Source organism: Nannospalax galili, unplaced genomic scaffold (assembly GCF_000622305.1).
Source record: "Nannospalax galili isolate Female #2095 unplaced genomic scaffold, S.galili_v1.0 scaffold1480, whole genome shotgun sequence".
Lineage (NCBI taxonomy): Eukaryota > Metazoa > Chordata > Mammalia > Rodentia > Spalacidae > Nannospalax > Nannospalax galili.
In genome coordinates, this window is record NW_008346536.1 from 430,379 (window position 1) to 454,839 (window position 24,461).

Here is a 24,461-nt window from a genome sequence, read left to right on the forward strand (position 1 = left end):
GCTAAACACACTAAGATTTTATAGCCGTCTTGTGCAGTGACAAAGGCAGATTCCCCCTAGGTTTTGTCGGGTGAGCCTCCTGAGACAGATATCCATGGTGCTTTATTTCAGCTATTTCCTGAGTGCCTGCTGGGTGCCAAGCACTGTATTGGATAATGCTGGGGACCCAGGTGAGGCCAAGGCAGTGTCTTTCCATGATTCAGACAGCTGTGAGAAATTTAGGCTGGTATAAAAGAAAGGCTACATTGCCACAGGAAAGCACTCCCCGGTTCCTTCAAGTGCTCTCAAAATTCAGGTGAAAGAGGAGGATCAGAAGTCTTTAGAGGAGCAGCAATAGCATATACACCTGAACCGGAGGGATCCTTTCAAGAACCTGTCTGGCCCTCTTGGAGGGGCAGTCTTCTCTGGGAGGGAGGAACCTGCCTGTTTAGTGCTGCCAATACACGCTGAGAGTATGGCTCACCTGGATACAGTCGGTCATGCATCAGGTGGCCTCTGGGGTGTCTGACCAAAAGGATATTGAAAGAAAGCTGCCTTGGATACAAAACTTGACAACTCACTGGACCCACACAAACACACAGCTCATCTTGGTCAAGGTGGCAGGGAATGGGGAGGGAGCTGTATGTGAAATAGTTGTTAAAAGCTGGGGGTGGTGGGTGGGTTGTTTGGTTTTTTGGTGTATTTGCCGTGACACTGCTGGCATTTAAACTTCTCTGTGCCTGTCAAAGATAAACACCTACGTCATTTCCAAGATAGTGTTCAAGCATGAGCATCACAGTTGGCACACAATTATCAGTTTTTGAATATAAAGTATATGATGAAAATGTCTTGAATGTCAGGATTAACAACTAGGATTTTTCTCTGGGTCAGAGGTTGTACAGATTTGAACGGATATACTGAGCAGGTGCTTAGAAGACAGGATTTTGGGCCCAAAAGTCTGATGCCACTGCAGTGGTTACAGCCCTGCCTTTCCCTTCCATCCAAACCTCCCTAGCCCCAGTGCACAAGCATTTCGAAACCACATTTCTAAAAACCAGCCATTTATATATGTTTAGGTAAGTTACAGAAGTGTTGGTGTATTTACAAGTTGGTTTGTCCAGATATACTATAACTTAGTGTTTGTATTTAATATTGACAACCAAAAAATATATATAAATATCTTCCATCTATACACAGCAGGGCAGGAGTGTCCATGTCTTCTTCAGCAGTGAGTTCTCAGCCTCTGAGGTCCTTCTTGTGTGGTCTTCTGGTCCTCAGTGCACAGGAGACTAGAACCTGGCAGCCCAATCTGGCCCTTCCTCTCTCCTCCCTGCACTCCAGTGCTTCCAACTGGTCTCAGGCAAGGAAAGATTAATTTGAGTGGTTGGGTAGGAAGAGATAGGAATGGGCGAATCCTAAAATGGAGCCCGACCCCTATGGTGGGGAGATCCAGGCCTGTGGAAGGGGGTGGCTGCAACCACCTCCCAGGGTAGAAGCCTCATAGTTCATAGCTCGATTAGTGTGTCCTTGGTCATAGGTCCAGCCCTACAAATTAGCTTGGTGAAGAAGGCATGTGTTTGGACAGGGCTTGGTCTCCACCCTCAGGCACTGAGCCATTAGGGGTGAAGACTAGGGTGTGGGGATAGAGTAGCTGATAAAAAAAAAATAACAAAATCAGTAATAAAAACATTATAAAACCTGTTGCTTATCTGAATAGATCTGAGCAACAGTCTTGCTTTCATTAAAATCCGGGAGCCATTAGAGTCCTGAATATTCTTCTGGGCATCTTTGCTGGCTGAAGAAAGTGGCCCCAGCCCCAGGCCCGGCTCGGCTGAGATCTGTCAGTTTGGAAGAAGTCTCATCCAGCTCCTGTGCTTCAGAGAGATCGGCGGGGCTGCTGAGAGCAAGCCAGGCTGGTGGTGTGGGGCATCTCACACTTGGGAGTCAGCTCCCAGAGGGTGGAACAGCTCCTCGGGTGTCTTGTCACTTTGGCTGGCTCCTCCCTGCCGGAAGCCAGAAGCAATCTCATCGAAGGTCCGGCCTTTAGTCTCAGGAACTTTGAAGTAGGTGAAAATGAAGAACAGAATCAGAAGCACGGTGAAGATGATGAAGACGTAGGGACCACACAATTGCTAGAAAAAACACAGACATGGTGAGTTATCACCTTACGTCCTGCCAAAAGTTTTGGGGGAAGTTACTTTACCTCTGGGCCTTTCATCTGAAAAAGGGAAGACCCACTGGCCACCCAAGGGATGCAATGGAGACTAAATGAGATTGCTCACACCTGGAGTGGGACAGGCTCCAGGAATGCCATGCAAAGCTAAGGAAAGAACCTAGAATTGGGGTCAGTGTTTTCAACTCTGGGCTTCTGAGCTGGACTCCACTTCAGCAGGTTTTCTGGCAGCGCACTTTGGGTTCGTCCTAGAAATGTCAACAGTAAGTACAATATGTTTCTCACCTCCACATACTGGAAGCACATGCCCACAATGAAATTTGAGGTCCAGTTGGAGAAGCCAGCAACAGCGATAGCAGCAGGACGGGGACCCTGGCTAAACAGCTCAGCCACAATGAACCATGGGATAGGACCAGGACCCACTTCAAAGAAGGCCACAAAGCCAAAGATGGCCACGATGCTCAGATAGGACATCCAGGGCAGCTGCTCCTATTGAGGAAGATGGATGAGGGGTTAGACTGGGATGTGATGGTTTCTCAGAAGGAGAGAAGCTACAGAGGTCTCCACTCTGGGCTGAAAGATAGGAAGGCTGGGGTCATCCTGGATTTTCCCTGGAACCCAGGTACCCTATGCTGGGTCTCAGTTTCTAAGAACAATGTCGGGGTGGTCGTAAGCCTTGAATTCTCCCACCTCTGGAAGCAGTATGCACAGGAGGTGCTAGGAAAAAGGCACTCATGATCTGTTGGTTGCACAGCAGTGTGCCCACGGCTGGAAGATACAGAAGAATATTCAGGTGGAGGGTGGGTGTACTCATTGGTAAAAGGCCGATAAGGTATCCAGGTACTATGATTTTTGGAAAACCATTTTCCTTGGGGGAGACAATAGAAAAATCAAAGGTTTTGCTCCATGCTTATCATCTAGCCCCTTTGGACTGTCCAAGATGTTTTCCTTGCTCAGAGGCTGTGTGTGGGGCCTGGCACAGATTATCACAGTGGTTAGTCACAGGCTGGGAACCAGCAGAACCTAAGGCTGATTTCTGGCTTCATCTAACATGGGATTTCAATTTCTTTACATGTAAAATGGGAATGCAGGATGGACAACCCTAATCTGAAAAATCTGAAAATCTGGAATCCAAAACGCTTCAAAACCTGAAGGGCTTTGAGCGCCCATGATATGACACCGAAGTGGAAAATTCTGTACTTGAGCTCATGTGACGAGTCACAGTCAAAACGCAGACATGATAAAAATACGGTTTAAGTTTGCCTTCACAAAGGTACATATGAAATGTAAATGAATTATGTTTAGACTTGGGTCTCAGTTCTAAGATATCTCATTATATATATGCAGATAGTCACAAGTCTGAAACGCAAGGCATCTCTAGTCTGAGCATTTCAGGTAAGGGATGCTAGATTTGTAGAGGAACTGTATCTCCTAGTCTCTGAGAATGAAGGCAGGCGTTTCTGTGGCATTAGGGGAATCTTATACTTTTGAGGGTTGATGTGACGATGAATTGAGGCTATTACATAGGTAAAGGCCCTTGCAAGGTTCGGCATTGGGCAAGGCAACTTCCTGGGGAGGTAAGAGTTGGGGTCTGGGGCCAGAGGTGCTCTGTGAGGAAACCCTTGGAAGAGCAAGCCCAAGATAGGACGTGGGGGCTGGGCGTGGTGGTGCACACCTTTAATCCCAGTACTCAGACAGCAGAGGCAGGCGGATCTCTGTGAGTTCAAGGCCAGCCTGGTCTACATAGTGAGTTCCAGGCCAGCTGGAGCTACAGGGAGACCTTGCCTCAAAAAGACAAAAAAGATAGTATGTGGGATGGAGCCCAAGGTCAGGCCCCAGTCCAGAGGCACATCCCCACTAGGCAGCCAAGGCTGGGGTCAACATAAGCATTCAGGGATCCAAGTCCAGGTGGGCTTCCCCCAGTCCTGCCTTGCCCTGGGCAATGCAGAGTGTGGCCACTTACCAGCAGTGCCAGCGCAATGGTCATGAGCACAGCACAGCCTGCCATGCCAGCCAGGCCTATGAGGTGCAGGGTCCGCCGGCCAGCTCGCTCTACCACGAACAGCTGTGGGCAGGGAAGAGGGTCAGTGTCACCCCTGCCTGCCACCTCTTGGAGCCTACCTACCTAAAGGCTCACCCCAACAGCCAGAAAGCCACAAAGCACTACACACTAGTTGGGAAGACAAATCTTGGGGGCTTGATAGGGGGTGAGAGCAAAAAGCTGGCTTCAGAGTCCAACAGTAACAGGGTGAGCAGTGGCCCTGGGGATCGCACAGCTGAGCATCCTTGCTGTGACCTTAGGAGAGCACTTGCTGTCTCACCTCCCTGGGCATATATCCACGTCAGCTGCACGGTATGAGTAACAAGCCTCATAAGTTATAGACTTAAGCCTGGCTCCCCAGTACATGCATGCTGTCATTCTGTCATGAGTCCCTAAGCTGAACCCTGGCTGCTGACCAAAAGCAAGCGAAGACTCACCGACACCACAGTGAAGGCTGTGTTGACGATACCCGAGCCGATGGTGGCATACACAGGCTGCTGCACGCCCGCCTTCTCGAAGATGCTTGTGGAGTAATAGAACACCTGCCCGAAGGGGAGACTGTTAGGGCTGGGCTGGGCGCTGTGGTCCCCCTCTGCTTCTGTACTAGTGGGTGTGGGACCCAGGGTGAATAAATGAGGGAGATGAATACTTCCCAGGCAGGTGGATACTGCCTCATATTTTGGCAGAAGCTTCTTATTGTTTTGTTTGGGACTTGCTCATGGTGTACACTTGAGGCCAGGCTGGGGCCACAGGAAGGGGTAGGCGGGGTACTCACAGCATTGATACCCGACAGCTGCTGGGACAGCTGCAGCACCACAGCGATGAGGATGGGCTGGCGGTAGGCGGCTGAGCGGAACAGCTCCAGGATGGTGACCTTCTTCTCCCGCATCATCTGCCGACCTTCCTCCTTCATCTCCTGCAGGTCGTGGGTCACATCAGCAGTCCCTCGAAGCTTCTTCAGCACTGGTGGGACCGGAGGGAAGGTGGGGTGGCTCAGAGTGGGAAGAAGGCCAGGGCTCAGGGGGTGGGGAGGAGGGCAGGGCCTGGCCCATACCACTCTTGGCCCGGTTCTCCTCATTGCGGTTGATGAGCAGGAAGCGGGGGCTCTCGGGACAGAAGGGCAACAGGATACACTGCAGCAGGGCTGGGATGAAGATGACACTGAGCAGCAGGGGCCACAGGTCGGCATTGCCCATGATGGAGTCCAGGCCAAACACCTGGAGAGAAGGAACCAGGGGCGGTGAATGCCCTGCACTGGCCCTTCCTCCCAAACCCCTCCCACCAAGCAGGCCTTCCCTGGCTGCCAGCAGGTACCACTAACTAGAGTTAAAGAAGGTTAGTTATAAAGGTTCTGCTATGGAGCATGAGGCCTGACCCCTCTGAACCTGTTTCCTCATCTGTAACATGGATAGAATAGGCACAAATTTAAATCAATACAAGGCAAAAAGACCAGGCCACAAACAAATGTGTCCAGCACAGCAGGTGGAGGCTGCTGTTCTGCAACAGGAGGGCTAAGGAATGGGGATAGAGGGGCCTCCAGGAGAGAGAACATAGTGCCGAAGTGAGCACCTATGGTAGGAGCCTGAGAGAGAGAGAGAGAGAGAGAGAGAGAGAGAGAGAGAGAGAGAGGGATGAGAAGGGCCAAGGGCTCTCCTTGCTCTTAGGCTGGGGAGTCCTGTAGATTAGTAAGTGGCAGTGTATGCTCTGGAACCTCCTTCCATGAGGCTGTCTTGGGCAGGGCTGGTGGAAGTCTCAGTTGGAAGAGTTCTACCCTGCTGGACTGTGACCCAAGGGCCACCAAAGCTGTGGACAGAAGTAGTGATGGATAGGCAGACCTAGCGCAGGCTTACCTGGGCAATAAGGATGCCAAGGACGATGCCTAGCTGGTGCAGGGTACCCAGGGCTCCACGAAGAGCTGTGGGTGACACCTCTCCCACGTACATAGGCACAAAGCCTGTGGTCAAGCCGCAGTAGACACCGATAATGAAGCGGCCCAAGATCAGCATCTCAAAGGACTTGCCCAATTTTGAAAAGCCCATGAGCACAGCAGACAGGAAGGCCAGCAGGTTTATCATCAACATGGAGTTCCGCCTGAGGGCAAGTCACAAGTCAGCCAGGTGAGGCCATAGGCAGGGAAGTCTCCCCCGCCTCCCATTCCTACCCAGAACTCTCACGGCAGGGTGGCACGGGCTCCAGGGCAGGGCAAGGGTCCTCTCCTACTTACCGGCCAAAGCGGTTAACAAAGAGGCCTACGGAGAAGGAGCCAATCATGCCCCCGACTGAGAAGATGGCCACTGAGAGGGACCAGAGTGTGGTGAGCGTGGTAGGCAGGATGGGCTCTCTATAGCGGTGGACCCATGTTTGGTTGTAGAACTCCTCGATCACCTGCAGGGAAGAAGCATTCTGGGTGGGTAGCCTTCCCCAGGCAGAGGAGGCCACTTTATCACAAGGTGCCAGGGGTCAGCTCTGCTGCAGACTCACTGTATGTTTGAGTCCTTCTCTCCTTCCCTCCCTCCGTTTCCTCAAGTGAGAAACAAGGGCTGCGCGCTAAGCGCCTCCATGTGTGTTTTCTAGTGCTCAACACGACTTGCTAGGGAAAATAGCCAAAGAGGACAGGGCCAGTTTGGGCACAGAGCAGGAAGGTACAGGAGAAAATCTGTACACTTGACCCTTTCCAGATGGATCATGGTGGCCCTCTCCCAACCCCCTGCTAGGGAGGAAGCACAGGTAGCCAGACAGGTTCTACTGTTCTGAGGCCCTGTGGAAAGTGCACACTCACTGACTCTGCATTCTGGGCCTGGTGTGACCAACTCACGTCACCCTTCAGACATGCTGAGACACACTGTCACTTTCTGTCTCCCAGGCCCAGCTCCCTTGTAGCTGGCCTGGGAGTACCAACCTGAAGGAGCCCTGGCCTCCTTCCCTCTCCAGGCACCCAGCTATGGTGTGAGGAAAGGTTCCAGGCAAGGCAGCAGTTCCAGGAACTAGAGATACGTATTGTGGTGTGGGCCTGATCACTAGTCCTGCTCCTCTGCCCAGGGAGGGCCTGACCTGGTGCCAAGGATGTGGCCAAAGTCAGGTGGTACTGGTTCTCAGCACACTCACCATATTCTCAGTCAACACAGACAACACCCAGTACCATAGGTCTAGCCAGACCCACCCAGCACACATGTGGCCAGGGACAGGCCCAAGTACAGGGAAACAACTTTCTGTGCACACGTTCCAAGACATGACACATCCTGTACTCTTCACTTGTCTCACAGGGCCCTGCTCTGTAGCCCAGACTGACCTGAAACTCATGGCAATCCTCCTGCCTCAGCCTCCTGCAAGCTGAGATTCTAGGTGTAGGGCACCATGCCTGACTCATCGTACTCACATAATCCAAGGCTCTTGGCTTTGGCCAGTCACAAACCTGTACGCCCTGCTCCCCTCAGCACTTGCAGCTCTTAGGCTCCCTCCCCAGGTGCATACATGCAGCACAGAACCTCTTTATGCCCCATTATCCCTGCTCTCAGAGTCCTTCCGGTCCTAAAACACCGGGGTCTAGCAGAAGGAAAGGGGGGTACAGTTATACTTGCCAAAGGAACAGGTGAAACAATTGGTGGGAGACCTCAGCTCCTAACCATTACCCCTATTCTGTGGCCCTGACTTGTGTGCTAAATCTAGACATCTGACAGACGCCAGACTCCAGGGGCTAAGAGAGATTGACAGTCCTCAGTATCTACTTGTCTGCTGTATAAAAGGAAGCCAGACAGGGCAGGGGTCAGAACCTGGTTCTGAATTGAAGCACAAGTTTAGATCCCAGGTCTGTGCCTTTTTTCCTTTTTCCCAGTGTGACTGTGGACAAGTTACTTCAGCTGTGAGCTTTGATTGTCTCATCTCTAACTCAGAGACATCAGCAATACACTCATGCATCAGTTAACAGGGACACGTTCTGAGAAATGTTTTTATTAGGTGATTTCATTGTGCAAACATCATAGAGTGCACTTAAAATACAAACCTAGATGGTGTGGGTCGTTCACTCAACAGAGCCTCTTGACGCAAATAAGAGACATGAGGTGCATGAGGGTGTTCTGTGTAACACAGCAGACTGCTTTGGTATGCTGTGTAATTACAGTAATATAAATTATATTAAGTAATAACAAAATATCTATCTCTATTGTCATTTTAAAAACAATTGTATTAAAACTTATTTTTATTATTAAAAAAAAATTGTATGTATTCATTGGGTATGGTGGTACATGCCTTTAGTCCCAGCACTTGAGAGGCAGAGGCAGGCGGATCTCTGTGAGTTTGAGGCCAGCCTGGTATACTTAACAAGTTCCAGGCCAGCTGGGGCTACAGGGAGACCCTGTCTTAAATATAGACCACCCCACACCAAAAAATGTATGCATGTCAGCTGTGGATATGTAAACATGAGTGCGGGTGCCTGCAGAAGCCAGAAGGTGTCAGAGCTCCTTGGAGCTGGAGTTACAGGCAGCTGTGAACCACTGGATGTGAGTGCTGAGAACAAAACACAGGTCCTCTACAAGAGCAATATGCACTCCTAACCACTGAATCCTCTCTAGCCCCTACTGTCATTATTATTTACAGTATCTTCTTTGTACGTGATTATGTGTGCTAATCACTTGCTTATAAGCCATAGGAATATTTTTTTTGCAAGGCTGTATTTTGTGATGCTGGGGATGGTGGCAGAGGGCTCTACCACTGACTTCCTTTCCAACCACAGTCCATAAGAACTCTTCAGCTCCATTGTAATACTACCTGACCACCACTGTGCCTGTAGTATGTCACTGACTGAGACATCTTCATATGACACATGCCTGCCTGCCTCCTTTATTGTGTTACGGGAAATTTGTGACACACTCTTACAGCATCCCCACAGTTCCCTTAAAGTCACCTGCCACACACAGGTCCTGGTCCCAGGGTAGCAAATAGTACTGACAAAGTCTGACCACACCTTCCTCCCACAATTCAAAATCAAGGGTTTTGCCACGTTAACCCAGTCTTTCTACGGCCATGTTCTGTCTTTGACCCTGAAAGCAACATCTACATCTTCACTACATGTTACTTCCCTCCCTGCCTCGTGATGCTGTTACTCTTGCCTTTTGAGATGTAGTCCAGAGATTCTCCTGACTCCCAGAAGTCTGTCCTCCCTGAGGGCAGGGGTCAGAACCAGTGGTAAGGGGGTACATGTGCGTGAACAAAAAGGCCTTAGGCTCTGTTCCTAGAGGCCTTTGGTCCTCCATTGGGAAGACACCAGGCAGACTCTAGCAAACAAAACAAAGTACTTGTGTTCTTCAAGGGACAACACTCACCACAGAGGAGGGCTGCTGGAATGGCAAGGCCCCATTTATCAGGCTCTGCAGAGAACGAGCTGTTCTGGATAAGGGAGCCCTAGAGATAAATGATGCTCGCCCCTCCGAGGGCCCACACTTTCTGGACTGGCCATTGGGAATTGGGACTCTTTCCTTTCTGTCACTCTGAGTAAACAACCAGACCCACAAGCAGACTCTGGGCGATGGGATCCTCTGGGCTTTCTATAAGAGCAAGGAGAGATTTATGCCCCTGGACTAACTTGCCCCTGGGCTAACTTGCCCCCATGGCATTTTAAAAATTAAAATATTTTAATTTATTTTTATTTTAAGTGTATGAGTGTACTATCTGCATGTAGGTTAGCAGACCTGTGTTGTGTAGTGCCCGTGGAGGTCAGAAGAGGGTGTTGGATCCCTGGAACTAGAGTTTTGGACAGTTGTTAGCCACAACCCAGTGCTGGGAACCAAACCCGGATCCTCTCCAAGAGCAGCCAGAGCTCTTAACTGCTAAGCCATCTTTCTAGCCCCTGATACTCTTTCTAAGAAAAGTCAGCTAATGGAGCTTATTTGAACTGTGTATAAAGAAAGTAAATTGACACTGAGGGTAAGTTAAGCCTTAAACTGCCCATAGGAACTTAAGGACGGGATACTGAAGTTCTGTTTTGGCAGCTCAGGTATTTAACTATGCTTGCAGTAAAGGGAATGGGCTGATAAGAGGACTATGGGTAGATAGTATGTTCTAAACTCTCCCATACCCAGGGTGAGTCTCCTGCCTGAAGTCAGAGATGCCAAGTCTCATGTACCTCTGTGCTCCCCAGCCCTCTGCTGCTCAGACCACTGATGAGATCAGCCTCCTCAGCCTGGCTCATTTTGAGGTTCAGCCCAGCCCCTGTCTGCCCCGAAGGCTCTCACCCTTTATGCCTGTCACAAGCCCTTGTGAATATGCCTCCTGTTTGCTGTACTTCTCTACCCATGCTGCATCTGCTCTAAGTCTCACCTGGACCCTGCTTCCGACTCTTCCACCACCAAAGCCAGCCCCCTCTCTTCCTAGCCTGAGTTGGGAACATGCAAGGCAGTGACCTAGAGCAGAGACAGGCAATGATTTACTGTAAATGTTAAGTAGTCCTATTATTTCAAAGGGCCTGAGCCACATACAGCCAGTTACTTAGTTTTTCTTACAACCCTGTAAAATATGAACCCATTCTTAGTGGGTACATGTTGGGGAGAAAGAGAGGGTCCTGGTCAAGTTGAGGAAGTGTCATAAAGTTGGCCGTCAAGAGAGCCGAGGTCTCTGTGCAAGCCCCCTATTAGTTCAGAGGGCACATAGGACCCCTTGATGGTACTGTGGAGCTCACACAGGAAGCAGATTGGCTCTTTGCTGCTGAGACCCCTGGGAAGGCACTGCACATGCCTAAGGGCATCTTGGGAATCCCCAAGTCACACTCCCCCAGGCCCAGGCAACCATGGGTAAGGACCAATGCTTGCTCTTCTATAGAGGAAGTCCTTGCTTCCTCTCTGCGGTGGGGCAGGGTGGCGCCTCTATAAAGGGACGTGAGGCAGAGCATGTTGCCTGCTCACAGAATGAGCGGTTATTGACATCACTGTTGTTCCCTCAAGGAGAAAAGCCACCACCTTCAGAGGAGCAGGAGGGGGCTAGGGTGTGGCTCAGTGGTAGCATGTCTGTTTAGCATGCATCAGACTCTGGGCTCACTAACTAGAGCAGCAAAAATTCTACAACCAGACACAAAAACTACAGGGGAGCAATTGGGACAGGGCTCTCATTTCATATTGCTGGGAGAAGGGTGAAGAACTGAACTGTAGGAACTTGGGGCCTAAGTGAGGGACCCCGGCAGTTCTGCAGCCCAAGAAGGCAGAAGCCCCAGGTTTCTAGATTTCTGAAGACGAGGCTTAGGGATGGTGAGCTCCCAGTTGTGGGGAGCATGCAAAGCGAAGTGACCCAGAACAGTGAAAGGCAATGTCTCATGTAAAAGGTTAGGCAGGCCTGAGGCCACATATGGCCTGTCACTTGCTTTTTTTAAACAACCCTTTCAAAATGACAAAGCCTTTTTTAGCTTCTGGGCTGTTGGCTGGGTTTTATTATCCTGCTGACCTAGGATTCTAGGTTATTGCCAATAGGCTTGTCTGGGAATGACTAGCTGGTCCTCGCACTCTTCCTTGGATACCCTCACCTCTAGGAGACCTGGGTCTTCTCTGACATCTCCAGCAAGGTTCCCTCTCTAGTCTCTTTCCTCTGTTCTCTTTTCCCCTATGAGGACAAAGGGGGCATGGTCAGTCAGCCTTCCAGCTAGGAGGAGAGGGTCAGATTGTCCAGCCTAGTCCCTCGACCTGGCCTTAATCCCTGCCTCCAGCCTCTCCTCTCTCCCAGGCCAGCAGGCCCCTGCACCCCACCCCCTCAGACCAGAGCTTATGTCTCCCACAGCAACACTGGAGGGTCAGCTATGGGTCCAGGGCCAGATGTTCCAGGTGGGGCTGGACAGATAGCCCCCACCTGCTACATCCCTTGGGGTGCCTCTCTGGGGCCTGGGAGGAAGAAGCTCAGGTTAGGGCTAGAGGCTGGGCCCCACTTCACAGCAGTCAGACCACCCAGGCCGTTGCTTGGGAAAAATCCTGACCCAGCCTTCCTATCAACCAAGGCACAGCCTCTGCCCAGGCCACAGTAGTCTCCTCCCCGCTCCACGGTCTGCAGGAGTTTCCCCATAGAGACACACAGATAGAGCTTCACCTTACTGTGGCAGTCAACAGGCAGTGCCTTCTCAGCCCTCAGGATTTAGTGTCTGTCTCTTTACCCTCACTGTGACTCAGTCTTTCCTGGGGCAGACACAGTGGCTTCCTGCCTTGGCCTGGACACCCTGCACCTCTTCTCTTCCCCTTTGGTTTAGTCACCTTTTAATGAATGCAGATCCCCCTCTGGGAAATCCTCCTGAGCAATAGCCCCGCCCTCATCAGAGAGGTTCTCAAATAGGGGTGATCTGTCCCCTAGAGGACATCTGCTATGTCCTGAGACATTTTGTGCTATCACACTGGCTACTGGCATCCTGCCATGCATGCCTCATAATACCAAAGAATCACCCAGCACAAAGGGTCCAGAGGGCCAAAGTTGAGAAACATTGCTCAGTGGGCCAAATGCTAACTCTGACCCCACTGCGTATGCACATTTCCATCACTCTACTCAGACCAGCTAACTAGAATGTACTTGCATGTTAAAGACTGAACTTCAACAGTCTGATTTGCCCGTGTCACCAGTGCCACGCAGAGGGCTACAGAAGAGTCATTAGAAACAACCAAGAGCCACAAAGCTAACTGAGGGGCTTGAGATGATGGGGCTGGACTGGATGTGAGAGTGTAAGGGATTGCGCAACCGTGTGGGAGGTTCCTGAGATGTCTGTACATGACTGGGCTTGACTCAGCTCTGAACTCAGAGCACAGGGGAGCCAGTGGGGTGACAAATGTGAGAAAGGGTGCCTCCCATCTATCAGTGCACTGAAGGCACAGACCAGAGCCAGACTCCTTGGATTCAAATCCAGCTTGTCTCTGCACTACTATGTGCCCTTGGTAAAGTTGCTTCACATCTCTGTGCTCTGGGCTTTTTTTTTTTTTAAATAAAATGGAGATTGTGGGTACTGGAGAGACGGCTGGGCAGTTAAGAGCACTAGCTGCTCTTGCAGAGGACCTGAGTTTGGTTCCCAGCACTCACATGGTGGCTAACAACTGTCTGTAACTCCAGGTCCAGGACAATGGGATGACTCTGCAGGTAATATACCCAGACACAACATTAAAAAATAATAAATTATTTACAATGGAAATGGTGGTGCCAACCTAATGGGGTTATCATAACTGAACAACCACGTCTAAAGCACTTAGAACAATGTATAGGGCATGAGGTAAGCTGTAAGGATTTATGGTGACTGATGAAGAGAGAAGGGGCCCATTAGAATTCTTTGGATCCCACTAGAGGTAAGGAAGGAGAGGCTGCCTGGAGCCTGGAGCCAGCTCAACCCAGGGTCAGGGAGCTGGGGCTGGGAGGCAGGTCAAGCCCAGTTCAGTTCTTTGACTTGTTGGGCAAGGCCTCACCTCTGCAGACTAGGATCCTCCTTTGTCAAACAAGGAGGGCTGAGCTGCCACCAGGCCCCTCCCAGCTACCTCCCTGGGTTCCAAGGATGCCTCATTCTCAGAAGCGCTTTGCCCTGCCCTTCAGCAAGGGAAGAGTGGCAGTGCAGGTCAGCCCAGCATAGGGGTCAGGGTGCTGCTCTGGAGTTACTGGCTCCTCTGTGGCCAGGCTCACCTCTTTCACCTCCTCCCTCGGGAGGTCACCTTCACTCAATGTGAACACTGAAAGGGCACTGGTGGCAGTGGCCTGAGGCTCAGAGCCTACCCCTGGCTCAGCCTTCTACTCTCCAGTGCCCTCACCCAGCCAGTTTTGGTTTCCTCATCCACAAAGAGGAAGACAGATGGTCTTGCCTGCCTGCCTGCCTCAGAGGACTACAGGGAGAAGGGAGGTAATTTGAGGACAGGTGCTATATAAACATTTAAGATAATATCATGATTAATTAACCACTTACAGGAGGAAGCCTTTCAGGCCTGTTTTATGGCAAAGAACAGGCTCCTGGTAATGAATGGCACCTCTTCCTGAGAGCCACAGCCAACCCCCAATCCAACCCAACCTTCCTTGTAAGATTAGTCCTCTGGAGCAGACCTGGAAGTCAGGGTGCCCAACACTGAACAGAGACTCCCTTCCCATCACCATGCCTTTGTACACTTTCTGCCTAGATAACTGGCCACCCTGCTGTGGGGCCAATTCCCACTCCCAGGTATACAGCTAGACTGCCCACAAATCCCTCTCCAAGTTCTTCCTGCAACTCCCCACCCGTACCCTGTACAAGGTTCTTTCCCCCCATCTGCTCTCACAGCCCTGGAAATTTGTGGGTTCAACCAGCTGGGGAACATAAATATTTGTAAGAAAAACCGTCTGTACTGAACATGGACAGTACATGTTTTTGTCATTAATTCCTAAACAATATAGCGACAACAGCATTTATGTGGGCTCAGATGTAAGTAGTCTAGGGATGAGTTGAAGTATGTGGAAGGATGTGCCTAGGTTATGGGCAGCACTGTGCTACTCTATAGGGGGAGTTGAGCATCCAAGATTTCATTATATGTGGGGGGAAGGATTCCAGAACCTATCCCTCTTGGATCCCTGGAGGCGAGTGACAGGGACTGGCTCAGACCATGTGACTTGTCAAGGGCCAGGATGTGCCTTGCCTGTTGTGTTCACAGCTGTATCTGCCTGCTGCTGAGGGCAGGACTTGGCAGAATGGATGCTGGGTAAGTCCTTGTTGAATGACAGTGCTGGCCCAATTGAATCACTGTGTTTTCCTAGGGCAATGGCACCAGTGCCCACCCAAGCATGCATGGTAACCACTCTGCTGTGTGCTACACACTGGCTCTGAGCCACACTTCCATGTCCTGCTCTTGTATACTTTGATCCTCTCTTCATATGTTAAATTGATTGCCTTCTTGGAAAAACTCCAGCCAGGCTTGTGCGAAGTGTCTGCAAAGCACAGAAACGAACAGACCAACTAGCACCGCTGTGCTTGGCTCTGAACTGCCTGCCACTCCAGGCTGCTCTCAAGCCTGGCATCTGAGCCCCCAGGTACTCTCATAAATGCAGTTTATAGCCTCATCTGGGCCCTCTGCTGCTCACCTGACCCGCTGATACCTGGTCAGCTACTCTGGCCACTTCCACAGCAGTGTCAGCCTTTCACCTGTATCTTATTAGACAGGAAGGTCTGGAGAGCTTCATCTCAGCTTTGCTTACATCTTCAGAAGGATCTTGGCCCTTCTGGCCAAGTGCAGCGCCCCAGGCTCCTGCTCAACACCTCTTGCTTCTACAGGCTCCCTGCACTCACCTTTTTAATCTTTATAATTCTAGCCACACAAGTCCCCCAGCAACTAGGGCCTCTTTTTTTCTCTTCTCTACTAAGTGTCCTGGGGAGGACTCTCTATTCTTTCCTTCTCCCTCTCCAACTTAATGCAATGAGGCTTCTACCTACACTCCTCACCTACCTGGCCTTTGCAGCCAGGTCATCAGTGCTGTTTCTACACTCAGCCGCCCAGTCTAAGCTCTGGGCATCTGACAGCGCCCTTCACTTCACGCACCTACTTACTACTGCAGGTGTCCATTACTACAAGAAGCGCAGCTCCACACAGTAGCAAGCGAGCTAGACAAATCCTCAAGATCTCAGGTCTTCCCTTCGGCTTGTGAAGTTCTTGTTTCTGGGTTTTCTATTTTTTTTTGTTTTTTTTTTTTTTGAGACAGGGTCTTACACAGTGCATGCTAGCCTTAAACTTGCTATATAATTGAGGCTGGCCTTGGAACACCTGATCTTCCTGCCATCCTGCTGAGACTATGGGTGTGTGCACCACCCCTGGCATTCCTTCCTGGTTTTTAGATGTCAGCTCCTCTTCTTCCTAGAGTTCTTTCTTGTCATCGACCACTGGGGATGTCCTTAGGGCTGAATCTCAGCTCTCTTTATTCCATAGATCTTCCTCCATGCCCATTTGGATACCAGTGGTCAACGCTCAACTACTCTAGCCTGTGACTAAGGAGCAGATCCTGATGTATAAGCGTCTGAGGCACAAGTCGGGGGGGGGGGCTGCCAAACCTCAATTCCTGCCCATCTCACACCTACAGTTCCTTCCTTGCCTGCTCCTCTTCAAATCCCACACCTCCTGAACCAGAAAAGCAGTTTTTTAAATTCTTCTCTCTTGTCCCCATAGGGAACTGATGAATGAAACCTGTCCATCCTCATTCCCAGGGTTTTTAGGGGCTTTTTTGTTATCTTTTCTTTTTTTGGAGGCAGGATCTCACTATGTAGACCAGGCTGGCCTTGAACTCAGAAATCTGCCTGCCTCGGCCTCTTGAGTGCTAGGTTAAAGGTATGTGTGTCACCATGCCCAGCTTCGGGTTTGTTCTTAATCCCACTATGCTGAACAACAGCTTTCCCATGAGTGCCCCTGACCCCAGATCACATTCTTAGACCTGACCAGGCCTGTCCTCCTCCATGGGCATGAGGGTCCTCATTCTGACACCCATCCTCCACCTGCCCATCTAGCTGCATTATGCCACTGGGAGGGGAGGGAGGGCTGGTTATGCTGCAGATCCAATCTACCCACAAAGACCAGTTCTGGCTTGCTGCAAGTTCCCCAAATTCCCTCTCCCCCAGCCCATCCTCCTGACACACAAAAGTATTCACCCTTCACAGAAGAAGAAGCTCTGTCCTCTGGGCATTTTACTCCCTCTTCTGCAGGCCCTAGCTTACTCCACTCTGTCTGTTTGGGGAAAACTCCTCTAACCTGCCTTTAGAGTTCTAGTTATGTCAACTACCTCACTGTGACCCCAGTTAAGACATTGCTTAATCCAGTAGTTCTTAACTTGGGCTGCCTGTCAGAATCAGTTAGGGAACTTCTTAATATCCTAACAGCATCCCAGAGCAATTAATCAGAATCCGGGGGTGTTCAGGTACCCTCAATGTGCAGCGAACTTGTCTCCCTATCTGTCGGTCTTCCAGACTTCCATCTGCTGATTCAGGGCTGGCTCTGAAGCAGGCATCTCAGCAGGAGCTGTGCTGAACACTTAGCAAAAGCAGGGCTTGTTCTGAGCACAAGCCCACAGTTGCCACAGCAGGCGGGCGAGCCTGGAAAAGTCCCATTGGTGTTGCTGCAGTTCAGCATGACTCAGCAGCTAAGCCTTCCCAGTGACCTGCTCCCCAGCATCGGGCGTGGCTCCCCACAGCCATGCTCCACCTACTTGGAAGAAGCCCAGTTCTGATTCCACACACTGTCTGGTACCCCCAACAGGCTCCTGGTCCTGGGAACCAGCCTTACCATCTAGCCTCACCAGCCTGGACAGTGAGCAGGGTCCTGACAGGACTCTACTTCATTTCATGATCCCTGTGAAGGCATGAATTTTTAGAGTGACAGGGCAGAGAGTTAGGAAGATGGCCTGAGGGTATGGAAACAACAGAGCTTGGTCTTGGACGCCACTATTCACCAGCTTTATGACTTGGGCCTCAGTTTCCGGGTCTATACAATAAAAATCACCAACCCAACCTCATAAAAACATACAAGGCGGCTGAAGTCAGGAGGGACTGTGACAATCTCCTTTCCTGTCCCTATTCTTCTTGTCTCCTCCCTAAACAAGTAGGTTGAGCTGGAAGTGATCACCAGGGTCCCTTCTAGTCTTGACATCCAGTAAACAAGTGAAGGCAGATCTGGGATATGCTGTGAAGAGAAGTCAGACTGCCAGCTCCTACAGCGCCCTAGGGCAAGACGCTACATTTGCTTTGATTGGCACGGGGCCTCCAGGGAGAAGAGGCAATTTCAACCTGGAATTGGAGCATGCTGAGTGTGGATGGGGTGTGAGAACAGGCTTGAGGACTGCATGGCAGGGGTACCAGCTCTGTCTGTGACTAGCTCAGTGGCACTGGGTAGGTTCCTCCTCTCTGGCCATTTTCCCCACCTGCAGGATGGGCATGATGACGGCTACCTCCCTATCTGAGAGCACTACAGCAAGTCTAGACTGAGCTGAGCACTAGGAAAGCCCTCAGAAGCCCCAGATGCCATGTAAGCATAGCCTCACTATAACAAGGTTATTCCAATCATGTAAATGGAAACTAGTCAAGATGGCCTACAAAGAAAGACCCCAGCATTCTGTAGCTCTGAGATTTTAGAATTCTGGCTGAGGAAGCAGACAGTCAGCTGATGTCAATGTTTGACACCCAGGAGGCACCATGTAGGTGTGGGAGTGTTGGGATGGCAAAGCACTCACCTTCTGGGGGGCGTTGATGACTCCAGTGTTGTAGCCAAACTGCAGGGATCCGAGCACTGCCCCTCCCACAGCCAGCATGAGGCGGGCTGTCACCTTCTGCAAAGAAACCACAGGGTTACAGGCATGTCTGGATCCAGGGTGTACACAGCAAGGCCAAGGCTGGCAATTCCCATGTTCAGATACCTTGCCTGACTCTTGGCAACGCACCTGTCCTTCTCCTAGGAAACCTGGCCACTTCCTGGCCTCAGGTGCCCAAACCTGTCCAGCTGATTTCTAGACCCCTCTCTGGGGAGAGAGAAGAATTAGGGTCTTTCCTCGCTGCAGCTAGGTCATAGCTAGAAAGGGAAAAGCCTTGAATTTTCCAAGGTCGCCTTCCCTAGGTAGGTGATGCTTGGGCTTTAGGTGGGTCCGCTCTGGGAGGTCTCGGAACGATCCCTCTCTCTCATGCCATGATATGAAAGGAACAGCAGAGGCAGGGAAGAAACTCCCCGGACCTGGAGCCAGTGGTGCTAGCCTGAGTCTAGGTCATGTATCTACTCTGTGAACTCCTGCGACCTGCCCCACTGCTTGTCCACCTTTTCATGTGTCTGTCTGAAAAAATGGGAAGTCACATTGCTTAGCACTGGAGATGTGATCCCACTCTGCCTTCACTTTTCTTCATTCAAAGGGCAGGCAATGAAGCTGAGAAGGACACCGAAGTTCCAGTTTACTCAGGGAGTCTGCAGCAGTGCCAGGGTTAGCACTCAGAGCCTGGACTCCCCCATCCAGTGCTCTTCATACCACCATCCCCCAAACCTCAAGCTCCCAGGGCTCCTTGTACCTAGATGACACACCAGCCAGCAATGTGCCTCAGAACGGTACATGGCCCAAGGTGAGTAAGTGTTGACCAGACTGTTCCTCAGGGGCAAAGGGCTAGAGGCTGTCTTTGGAAGCCTAGGACAGGAGGCAGCAGGAAGGGAAGAGGCTAGCAGGTGAAAGGGCCCTGCTTATACACAGGTGACAGACTAGCAAGGTTCTACCTGTTTAGACAAGGGTGGAAGACTCTTCCCAGCGTTTCAAATGAGGAAGCCAAGAAATGTGACACAAGGCAGGCCCTTAACTGGTTGTGGGAAAATGGAGGCAGGGGAGGCTGTTCTGTGTACAACATCTGTACCTGCTGGACACCCCAGTTTGGAGGGAGTCGTGGAAGTTCCTGAGCCACAGGAGACTCCAGGATAGTGGAGGATAATCTTAACTGGGCTATGGTCTTGCTGTGGCTCTCTGGACCTCAGTTTCCCCACAATACCCAGAAGCAGTGCTGACTTCAAGACTGTCATGGACAGAGCTGGGAGACATGTTCCCTAGTACTGTCTTTTCATCAGAAGCCCACAGAACAAGGATTGCCAAAGTCACAGTTCACATCAGAGGCTGAGAAAGAGGAAGGCCTGTGTCTAGCCTAGGACATAGCTCAGAGCCCTTTCTATGTCAGAGCAGGGCCTGCCTTCCACAGTCTGCCCGCTTCTTCTTGGTTGTCCTTGCACATTCATCCTTCAGGCTGGGGCTTCCTTCCAATTCCTATCCTTTGTGGCCTAAATCAAAGGGCCCTGTCTACCAAGTCTCCCTTCTCCCAACTCTCTAGGGAGCCTCCAGACCCAGGGCCACCAGCTGAGGGTGGTGAGCAGGTAACAACCCTGTGGCAAGCAGCAGGGAAGCCTAGGTCATCAGGGGACCACCGGGGCTTAGGAGGCCATGGTTAGTATCAGCAGCAGGGCTCAATGGTGATAGCTGGGCCCCACCATGTGTGGGGCTTCCTGTCTGGTGAGTGACAGGCTCAGTGATGTTCAGGTAAGATATTTACACTATGCAAAACAGAACAGAAACAAAATTAACAATGCAAACCTATGAGTTAATGAGCAGTGGCATAACTGTAAAAAGAAATCAGAAATGGATTGATTTGGGAGCCTCTCCAAGTTACAGTGATTAAGAAACAAGCTTCTGACTAGTATGTCCCGATATGACAAAGAAATATGAGTATCTACTTAAAAGAGTGTTCACAAAGGATAACCAAGGCTGGGTGTGGTGGCGCACGCCTTTAGTCCCAGCACTTGGGAGGCAGAGGCAAATGGACCTCTGTGAGTTGGCAGCCAGCCAGAGCTAAACTGTGAGATGCTGAAAGAAATTTAAAAAGAAAGAGAGGAAGGAATGAAGGAGCTCTGGGGGCCCTGGGTGTCTGGAGGCAAAGTAAAGCAGTTTGTTGTTCTGGGCCCTTTCCCAAGATTTAAAATTCTGAACCACGTGACTGAATCGCCCATCCAGAATAAATTTTTATAAGTCCTGTGAATTCATAATACTTAGTACAAAGCAATTTAAATAGTAGTAAGAGAAAATACAGATAATTCATGGATCTAGCAAATTATACTGGTAAAGCATGAATGAAAGATGCTATATATAAGGCTGGGTAGGTGGGTGCTAGGACTGCAGGCCCTGTTAAATAGAAGCCTGGCTCTGATACACCAGAGGTCCCTGGGCCTCTGAAGTCATCCTTGAGACCCTGTTCAGTTGGCAGGGAGTGGGTAAGGGGGTTGGTGGAAGACAAAGACAAACCTCTTTGTAGCATTTTTGCCACAGGCAGGTCAAGGTTCAACTCTCCTTTAGAAAACCTGCCTGTTAAGCATCAGGTTATATGTATCTAAGCAGGCTGCCATGATTGTAAGAACTTACTAATATACTCAGTGAGCCATGTTCAAGTTCCCATGTGAGAGCTGGGGCTCAGGATCCAGCAGGCCCAGTCAAAGTGACACCAGCAGGGAGGCAGAGGACTAGCACTTCAGGCTAGTGGTACAGGTGGTATGAAGAACTGAGGAAGCCCTGAAGGGACACACTTCTAATTTTGCCTGGGGGCAATCAAAGATGAATTCTTAGTAGGCAACATAGGAGTGGGGCTGTGAAGGACAAGCACGCAGGGGGAAAGCAACAGCAAGACGACATTCCAGGTGGACAGAACAGCATGTGCAGGGGAACCAGGGACAGCTCATTGGCCACGTCAAGAACCTGGGTGCCCAGCAAGGCTCAGTGCAAGCCGCAGGGAAGAAATAGAGCCCCTGTCCCTGGGTAGGTACAGGGCACTGAGATCAGTCACATGCCCCTGGCTCCTCCCTTCCCCCTGTACCCACAACACCCAGTTTGATCACCACTGGACCTGGAATCAAGGGACAAGGCTTACATGCAGCCAATTGCTTCCTTTTGTCTTGGGGTTAGGATCTGAGGCAACCCTGCCTCTGGGCTCAGTTTCCTTACTTAGGAAACAGGGATAAAGAAAGTCCCTTCCTCAAAGGGTTGCTGTCAAGTTCTGTATTAGTGTCCTTATGAGGCTGGGAAATTTCAATCAACGAGTGCTTGCTGAATGAATGAGGTAAGGGCAGGAAGCAGCCTTCAATTGGGCTACCAGGATACATCTGCCCCCACCAGGTAAATTGAAAATGGAGTCATAAAATCCATTCACTCAATGACTATTCGCATCAAGCTGACATGATGGTGATGAAGGGGTACAAACCCCACCCTGAGGATGGCGCTACCTTCTAGAACATTCCATGCTTTCAAGTCTTTGTCCTTTCTGTGTCCTCTGCAGTCTCCAGCTTAGTATGCCCATCTGCCACCACAACTGGGGAACTCTGCGGCTAAAGTATCCCAAGTAGGAAACGGCAGAGAATATCTGTTAAAAAGAAAACTTGCTTCTCATTTTAGTTTTTGGGCAAAACTCACTCAGGTAACCCTGATGGATGCTGGAGCAACAGCTGAGAGATGGAAACAGGTGACCTTTTAGTCAGGTATTTGGAGTTCAAATCCTGACTCCCTTAGGAACTTCCATGGGTTCTCAGTTCAGCAAACACCTGGGCTCAGGCCTCAGCATAAAAGAGGGTTTCATGTCCCCACTCATCCCAATTCTCGAGTCTGAGGCCCACAGAGCACTCTCCCTCTTCTAGGAAGTCATTGGTGAAGTTTTAGCCCTAGGGACCTCTTCTGCCACCCGCTGGGATAAGGGATGGCTCAGGCCACATTGCATAACCTGCAATCGCTGTGGCCTTTTGACACGGCCTGGATGCCCTTCCTTGCACAGTGCTCTAGGCCTGGGCTTGTCCTGCAGTAGGCTCTCAGTCAATATTGGCAGAGGGTGGGAGGGCACGTGGCACTGCCACTAGGAGGCAGAGGCAGGCACTCCTTGTGGGAGGGGTTCCAGCTAGATGTCACTCTACTTGAAGTTTCCTGCATGGCCTTCAGGTGTGCTGGATGGTGAATACCTAGTCCACAGTGCCTTTAAGGATGGTGGGGGGCGACATTCAGCAGGGGTTCAGTCAATCATCACATCCCCCCCTTTTTTTTTACTTATTTTATATATATTTCTCTTCTAAAAATTCATTTGAACAAAGTTCTAGATATTAAAAAAACAAAAGGAAAGAAAGAAGCCTGAGCAACTACAGATTGCCATGTCATTCTCACTTGACAGATAAGAAGTTGGAGAACTGATGCCTATGTTAGCAAACAAAAGCCAGGGCTAGAACTTGAGTTCTCTGGACTCCTAGCCTGATTTACCTTGACCCACAACCCCTTCAGACCTGCCAAATCTTGTCAGAAGAGTAATGGTCTAATCCCAGAAGCCTGACCTTCAGGTGACCTCACGTACCAATTCCTCTCAAAGCCATTTCCTTCAGCCTTCTAGTGATGTCAAGACTTGCATGACTGAACCCTTGGGCACCCTGCAGTGGCCCTAGAGGCAGAGGGTGCTCAGCAATCTTTAAAGGGGAGAGGAAGCTGGGCACTTAGCAGTAGCACCAGCAAAGTGCTAGGCACCCTGCCAGGGGCCACTCACATCCTGATTTAACCATCAGGAGCATGCTTCACTCCACTCTGCTCTCGGAGAGTCTGCTCTTATTTTACCAAGAACAGAAGGCCCAGAAGGGAAGGAGGCGCAGAAGGCGCCTACCCGAGGGTCCTGGGCTTCTCTGAAGCTTCTAAATGGGGAAGGAGGGTCTTTGATGCCACATGCTGTGCCCTTCCTGGTCATGTTCTCCTCTCACGTCTAGGTAGGGTCCCTGAGGGTAACAAGGTTTCTACCTGCTGCTTTCTGTGTAGGTCAGATTCCATTCCAGCCACTCTAGGCATCATCCATTCAGAACCCAGACAGTCCAGGCTCAGGAACCTTCTGGTCATTTTTGCTGGATTTTACTCTAAGCCAAAGTTGGCAGACAATCATACCTGTGTTAAAGGGGTTAGATCCAGCCCTACCAGTTAAAAATGGGCTTTATATTTCCTCTCTCTCTCTCTCTGTCTCTGTCTCTGTCTTTTTGAGACAGGGTCTCCCTATAGCCCCAGCTGGCTTGGAACTCACTTTGTAGACCAGGCTGGCCTTGAACTCACAGAGATCTGCCTGCCTCTACTCCCAAGTGCTGGGACTAAAGGTGTGAGCCACCACGCCAGGGCAAAATGGGTTTTATATTTCTAAGGAACAGTGGGATGGGGTGTTGTGGAGAATTGGAGGAGGGTGTTACATGAAAGTTACATTAAATTAGAATTTCAGTGACCATTAACAAAGTTTTATTGGAACATAGTCACACTCATCTGGGTATCTAGCTGCTGTTTTTCTATTACAGGGTTCAGCTGTTGAAACAAGCTGAGGTAGATGGAGATCTTACAGCCCACAGAGCCAACAATATTCTTTTACTATTTTGCCCTTTATAGATAAAGTTGTCTTCCTTAAATCCAGGTCCTCCAAGCTGAACTGTGTAGGATTTTCAAAGTCTTTCAGACAAAAACACCTCACCTTCCTTAAATAGCTGAAAAAAGGTGTTCTTCCCATAATAAGATATTAAGAGCAAACAACTGGCCCCTTGGACTATGCATGGACCTTGAATCAGGCTCCAGGCCCCAGAGAAGCTGACGCCCCTAAGAAGGTGTGCATTCTGGGGCTAGACAAGCACTGGTTCAGATAAGAAAATGAATTCGGTTAGACTGGGCACAGACAAAGGGCAATCACTCTCGGCTCCTCCACATCTGTGACCTCAAGAAAGTCTTCTTTTAAAGTTCCAGTTCTCTGTGAGGTTTTCCTAGGATAATGTGTGAATGCATGAT

At 50.3% G+C, this 24,461-nt stretch overlaps 1 protein-coding gene across 1 annotated transcript in view; it reads right to left on the reverse strand.

Annotated features, from left to right (window-relative positions):
* Positions 1 to 1,023: 1,023 nt before the first annotated feature.
* Slc2a1 (solute carrier family 2 member 1) overlaps positions 1,024 to 24,461 on the reverse strand; it is a 30,122-nt gene continuing 6,684 nt past the window's right edge. Inside the window, exons 2-10 of the mRNA XM_008842838.3 lie at positions 18,357 to 18,452; positions 6,418 to 6,578; positions 6,044 to 6,284; positions 5,248 to 5,410; positions 4,969 to 5,156; positions 4,631 to 4,735; positions 4,116 to 4,217; positions 2,438 to 2,641; positions 1,024 to 2,111 (exon numbers count right to left, since the gene is read on the reverse strand). Coding sequence (XP_008841060.1) covers positions 1,911 to 2,111; positions 2,438 to 2,641; positions 4,116 to 4,217; positions 4,631 to 4,735; positions 4,969 to 5,156; positions 5,248 to 5,410; positions 6,044 to 6,284; positions 6,418 to 6,578; positions 18,357 to 18,452 — 1,461 coding nt within the window. The 3' untranslated portion in view covers positions 1,024 to 1,910. The remainder of the gene's footprint in view (positions 2,112 to 2,437; positions 2,642 to 4,115; positions 4,218 to 4,630; positions 4,736 to 4,968; positions 5,157 to 5,247; positions 5,411 to 6,043; positions 6,285 to 6,417; positions 6,579 to 18,356; positions 18,453 to 24,461) is intronic.